At 42.0% G+C, this 6,336-nt stretch overlaps 1 protein-coding gene across 6 annotated transcripts in view; it reads right to left on the bottom strand.

The window, feature by feature from the left end:
- Positions 1 to 233: 233 nt before the first annotated feature.
- Positions 234 to 6,336, bottom strand: part of prdm1a (PR domain containing 1a, with ZNF domain) — a 97,041-nt gene continuing 90,938 nt past the window's right edge. For all 6 annotated transcript variants that reach the window (XM_067984957.1, XM_067984958.1, XM_067984960.1 and 3 more), the window contains 3 exons: positions 4,414 to 5,528; positions 3,541 to 3,669; positions 234 to 2,190 (listed from right to left, as the gene is read on the bottom strand). In XM_067984957.1, coding sequence (XP_067841058.1) covers positions 1,615 to 2,190; positions 3,541 to 3,669; positions 4,414 to 5,528 — 1,820 coding nt within the window. In that variant the 3' untranslated portion in view covers positions 234 to 1,614. The remainder of the gene's footprint in view (positions 2,191 to 3,540; positions 3,670 to 4,413; positions 5,529 to 6,336) is intronic.

Genomic DNA, 6,336 nt, shown 5'->3' with positions numbered 1-6,336 from the left:
CAAATCTATATAGCAACTAATTATGTCTCTCAGAAAGTCTTTTACAGACAATGAATTACAATGAACTTCAGTGACTTACGATGGGCAAAATATCGTGGGGGAAGGAGCACCATAAATTTGAGGAGTTAACCAGAAACCTCCAACACAAAGTGATCTCAGAATCTCCCCCACCACCATCTCCCCATAGTCACACATACAAATAATATTTTAAAAAGCAAAGATAGAAACATCACTTGAGTTATGTGAGCATTTATATTTTAATTTACACTTTGACATGTTGCACATAAATAACATTGTAAACCAGTATGTAAACATAAAATGCAGTTTTTCTAAAAGAAATAAGCAAAAGCTCAAAGGCTCCAAAATAACTGGTTGCTTTGGTCAAAGAGGAAATTTAAATTAATATAAAAAACAAACAAAAAAAACAAAAAATCAATCCCACTGTCAAAGTTTCCAGACAGGTTTCTGCTACATTCACTGGAACTGAGTCCACAGCACAGTCCAGTTGACACAAGGTGCCAATGCAGCTGTTACACAGAGTTATCAGTTAAAAAAAAACAAAACCAAACACAACACAGAAGCATTACAGTTAAAAGGGAATAAAGTGTATCCAGTGATAGAGTAGTGATGCTTCGGTTTGTATTAAACCAGTCAAAAAAACAAAGTTAAGTCCAGGTCCTTAAACTTTGCCTAAACTGCGCTGGTTACAGCTGCAGGTATTCTCTGGTCAAAATGTTCTGTTAAAAAAAAGACAAGTCCACCTTTTTTTTAAAACTCCTAGTCCATAATTTAGAGTTTTTTTTATACACAATATTGCTGCTACATTACCAGTAAGCAAGAAATAACAAATCTTATCTAGTTTACTTTTTTGCTTCCTGCACCACTGGACACACAATGAGGTAGCTGTTGTTCAGCTTTACAATCTCATCTACAATTCAGTAAAAACAGAAATACTGAGGAACAGGACAGATTCATAGAGAGCAAGAGAGAGAGAGAAAGAGAAGAGAGAGAGAGAAAGGAGAGTAGAGAAAGATGGAAGGTGAGGGCAAGTGAGAGAAAAGATTACAATAGGACAAATGATTTAACAATTTTAAAAACTTCCTGCTTTGGCAATACACCATATTGCAACAATATCTTGCAAAACCATTTCAGAATCTTCCAATTTAAGTGACAGGTCTGTTTTTTTCTGTATTAGGTTCTCGGCAACTTTTTTTAATTAAAAAAACCAATGCAGTTTAAAGTATCTACAAAGAATGGCAACAGAGAAGATAAAAATAAAACATTTTAATTTTTGATTACAATGATTAACTTGGTCATTGTAAACATTTTCAACTATTGCTTAACAATATAAATTGCATAATAAATTACTGTCTATTCTTGGAAAAATAATTCTGCTTAAAATGATTGTCTTTAAGCTTTTTTTTAATAGGCTCGTCATAGTTCTGCCAAATACTTTTATTAGGTGCCCTGAGTTGAATGTAGAGATGCCCTGCCATGGGGGGGCAGCTCTGATAGAGGCCAGTCCGTCCTGCAGTACTGCAGAAATCTATGTACATTCGAATGCTACAGGCACCTCGGCCCCCTAAGTCATAAACATATCACATCTGTCTAGTCTCAAGGGTCAATGGGTTCAACTGTTTCTTGCTTGACTTTTATGGGTACAAGAGATAGTGGGCTACCATGTGACATTTTAAGGACTGGAGTCTCCAAGTTCTCATACAGATTGCACCCGGAAGAGAGGAGGCTGTTTCCCAAGTTCCTTTGAAAAGTGTTCTTTAAACTGGCCTCTTCCACCTCCCTCCTCAGCATGCTGAATATCTGCTTTTCCACGATGGTCTCCACCTCGCCACTATGTTCCATGTCGTCGAGCTTGTCTGCATTGTCACTGATGTCAAACTTATTGATTTCCTCGTTGAAGCGGTGCAGGTCGTCCAGGGAACGGCCGGCGCCGGGCGCAACGGGGCAGTTTCCTTTGAGGTGCGCCTTCAGGCTGCAATGGTGAATGTAGGTCTTGTGGCACTGGAGGCACTTGTGAGGGCGTTCCCTGGTGTGCAGACGCTTGTGCAGCTTGAGATGGACAAACTGGGTGAACTTCGCCGGACACAGCTTGCACTGGTAAGGTTTTTCGCCCGAGTGTAGCCGCAGGTGAGTCTTCAGATTGCTTGTGCTGCTGAACCGTTTGTGGCAAACCTGTACAGGGAGGAGGAAAAACAAAGGAGAATTCTTAGGAGGCAAGTCAGACATGTTTCCTAGAAACAAAAAAAACCCTCCCTAATTTATTATTAAACATTATTGTCTGCCTACTTTCAGTCTATGGACAGCCACTTTAGAGATTAAACTGGCTGATTATTTTATCATATGTGGATGAAAATAATTATAACTTAAGTCACTCTCCGATTTGCTGAGCAAGTTTATCTGGTGAGTAGCTGAGCCAGGAAGGTCCCGGGTTCAATCCCCAGCCTGTGCTGAGGTAGCTGTTCTTAGTTGGGAGTGGCAGTAGAAGTAGTACAATTGGTCTCAGGTTCTCTAGTGTAGGCAAAGGGAAAGGTCAGCCAAGGTTCCTTATCCAGTGACACTCTCTGGAATGTGTGTGTGTGTGGTGGAGGTTGGGGAGGGGGGAGGGGGATGGGGAGGGGGAGGGGAGGGGGATGCCTCCCATGATCAAATAGTCTGCTGACTCTCACTGACTAGGCTCACACATTACAAATAGGCATTGGGGTGAGATAGCAAAGGGCTGCTCGTGCCTGTGAAACAATATTTGTTTAAAACAAAACAAATTTCATATTCATATAAAAGACTAATTTCTCTATAAGGCTGCTGAATTCTGAAAGATCAGCAGCCCCACTATAGCTCAAAATATTGGCTTGATTGAAAGACTGTATTCAATCATGCTGCTTCTCCACAGGCACAACACACTGCTACTCACTATGTGTCCATTATTGCTTAATCACATCTTGGTCAGGGGAAAAATGAGAAACAAAGTAAATCAGAAACAAAAACCACTGGCTACAATGATTCAACCCTGTACTGTTACAAGCCTTCAGTTTTGTTCACTGTTCACCTGTTAGCTGCTGAAGCCTGCATCTGTTCCCATGAAATGACCTTCTGTGGGTGACGTGCACTCTAATTATTACTAAGAACAGGAACGCAACCAGAGAGTGGAGTGACCCCTTAGTGCCCTTAAAGAGTCACAGACCTTATTGTCAGGAACAGTGCAAATCGCAACAACCTCAATGCATTATGAAAGCGACTGAAAGTGCAAGGCAACAGATTAAACATTACAGGATATCTAAGTGTGAAGTGCATCTAAGACACCATCACTTCTGACACATCACTAACCTATCAGTGGTGTGAAGTAAAAATAAACTTCAGCAACATTGCAACGTTGCATTTTTGCGCTGTGCACACTAAATCAAAATTAGTAGAGTTCTAGAAAGACGGGCATCGATTTACTAAACAATAATCCCAAATGTTTCAGCAAAAATGAGTATTTTAGACTTTAAAAAGGAAAAAGTACATTAGTGAAAACCCTTTCCTTACCTGACATTCATGTGGCTTTTCTCCAGTATGAACTAGATAGTGCTTCTGTAGATGTGCCAGCTGTGTGAAGCCTTTATTGCAGGTCTGACACTTAAAGGGTCTTTCCCCACTGTGTACTCTCAAGTGAACCTGGAAAGAAAGAACAAGTCGACTGTTTACAGTTCCTTTCACCATTTGATATCACGATGCAATTTAGCACTTTAGCTAGATTAAACAAAGATCTTTAGCAAAAGTCATACATCACTGTACCAGTCTAGTTTGTTAAAAACTATTCAAGGAAACATTAAAACTATACTTGTAGTACCATTGTACTGAGCCATAACAAAACTATTACCAAGTAAAAGAAAGTAAAACTTGCATTTATGTAGCACCTTTCAATTTTTTCACTCAAAGGGTGGTGAGTGTCTGGAACGAGCTGCCAGAGGCAGTAGTAGAGGCGGGTACAATTTTGTCTTTTAAAAAGCATTTGGACAGTTACATGGGTAAGATGGGTATAGAGGGATATGGGCCAAGTGCAGGCAATTGGGACTAGCTTAGTGGTATAAACTGGGCGACATGGACATGTTGGGCCAAAGGGCCTGTTTCCATGTTATAAACTTCTATGACCTCAGGACGTCCCAAAGCGCTTTACAGCCAATGAAGTATTTTCCTGTTTTAGTGCAGGAAATGTGGCAGCCAATTTGCACGCAACAAGGTTCCACAAACAGCAATGAGATAATGGCCAGATAATCTGTTTTTAGTGATGTTAGTTGAGGGATAAACATTGGCCAGGACACCGTAGTATGCCTTTATACTTTTGAGATAGAAACTGGCTCAGTGCTCTTTCCTCAAACTTTTTTTTTTGCTGGTGAAATCCTTCTTAAAAAAACATACCTTAAGATTTGATAACTGTCCGAAGGTCTTGAAGCAGACGTTGCACTCGTACTTAATCTTCCCATTCTGCTTCTTTAAAGGATATGGGAGCGTTTTGTAACCGGTGAGGTTTCGCTTTGGTTTGATGAGATTCATGGCTTCTTCGCTGCTGCTGCTGCTGACCAGCCCAGCTGAGGTAGGTTTGGGTTGCATTAAGTGTTCAGAATAGGAGGCAGCTGTGCCGGCTGTCGGGGACCCATTGCCGGGGCTTGAAGACCTGTCTTTAAGACTGGCGGCAGATCCCGCGATGGAAAAGGCACTGTTCCGCGCTGGAATGAGAAAGTCTTTGGGCTGCTCGGGGAGCAGAAGCCTTCGGCCTCCTTCGGGAGGCAATGCGGTGGACAGAGCCGACTGGTTGAACATGTGCTGGGAGATGCCACCATTTCCCAGCAGGCTGCTGTAAAAGGGGTACATTTTGGGAAGAAGGCTGAAGTTGCTCATACCGTTCATGCCACTGAGGGCAGTGAAGCTATTCAAGCCATTGCAGCCAACTGAGTAATGAGGTAAAAAGAACCTGGAATACTGGGTGTTAACTGGGCCGTAGGAGTGCAAGAAAGCTGGAGACAGGTGACTAGGAGGGGGGTAAGCTGGGAGGGAGCCCAATCCTTCTCGGTTGTAGGGTCCACTCAAGTAAGGAAAAGTTTCTTTGTGTTCCTGAGCTGAAGGTGTGAGAGGGGAAATATGGACATCCGGGCTGCTGTGTGGTGTTGAGCTTTTTAAGCTTTGGTCTGGGCTACTTCTAGCCGACGGACTGGAGGTGACCGAAGACTGGATTGGAGAGTGTTTGATGTAACTGTGCCTATCAATCCCGTAAACAGGACTGGGCTTCGGGTAATCATCTGGAATGTGAGGTCTGACCGGGTACACAACACGAGGGAAGAAGGTTCGTTCTGGACTGTGCTTTTTGCTGATGTCCTCCATTTCCTTTCCTAGAGCCATCGATGATTGGATTGTCTGTATTTGGTTCTTTTCCTTCATCGTATTTTCCTCACCGTTGTGATTTACCTGCGTCCCGTTGTCATTCTTCACTTTGCCGTGTAGTTCAGTCACATATCCATTCTCCTTAAGTCTTTGTTCTGTCGAATGAGGAGGGGGAGGGAAAAAAAAGCATATCAGGAAATGAATTGTTTAAAAGCAACATTGCTCACATTTCCTGATCACAATCGTTTCACTGCATTTACATAAAAGAGATCATAAAGAATCTATTACAGGAATCGGGAGTTGAGCAGCACTCTGACTTGGCAAACTGCATTATCAGGAAGTGGTGCTGCTTCTTACTGATGTTGTGCAACATCAACATCACCACACTTTCACTGTCCTAGATGCCTCAGATAATTGCAAAGCCCGGCCCTCAACCAAGTATTAAAGGCAGGAACATGATGGGCCAACCCTTGCCAAACCACATGAGTCAGCTCACGTTTTTTTGGCTGAGCCACTTTCCAAAAACTAAAAGACGACTGTTCGAGTGGTTCAATCCTCATTGCCGTGAAATGATGAGGACCGATCCCGAGGAGTAATCTAAATCGATGGGTTCAGATAACACCAAGTCGCAAGAGCAGAGCTCAGCTAGTCTACAACCACCAACTGAGCTCGGAGATTACACTGCAGTCTTCACATTACCTTAGGGTATAAAATACTGCCCAGTTAGTTTTTATTGTGTGGGTTTTTTTGTGTTGTCTAGTACCAAGGTAAAGTATACTGACTTGACAATAGTCAGTATACTTTACCCTGTTGATATACGATGACTTGCATACTAAAGAACTGATGATTGCAACTCCTTTACTGCAAAAGTATTGCAATATAATTTGGCTGTAATAGATTCCAATCTGCTCATTTTAGAGCTTACCAATGGGAGGAGTTTAAGGTTTATTACAGAGGCTTCAA

Source organism: Heptranchias perlo, chromosome 5 (genome assembly GCF_035084215.1).
Source record: "Heptranchias perlo isolate sHepPer1 chromosome 5, sHepPer1.hap1, whole genome shotgun sequence".
Taxonomy (NCBI): Eukaryota; Metazoa; Chordata; class Chondrichthyes; order Hexanchiformes; family Hexanchidae; genus Heptranchias; species Heptranchias perlo.
This window is presented reverse-complemented; position numbering and strand designations above follow the sequence as displayed.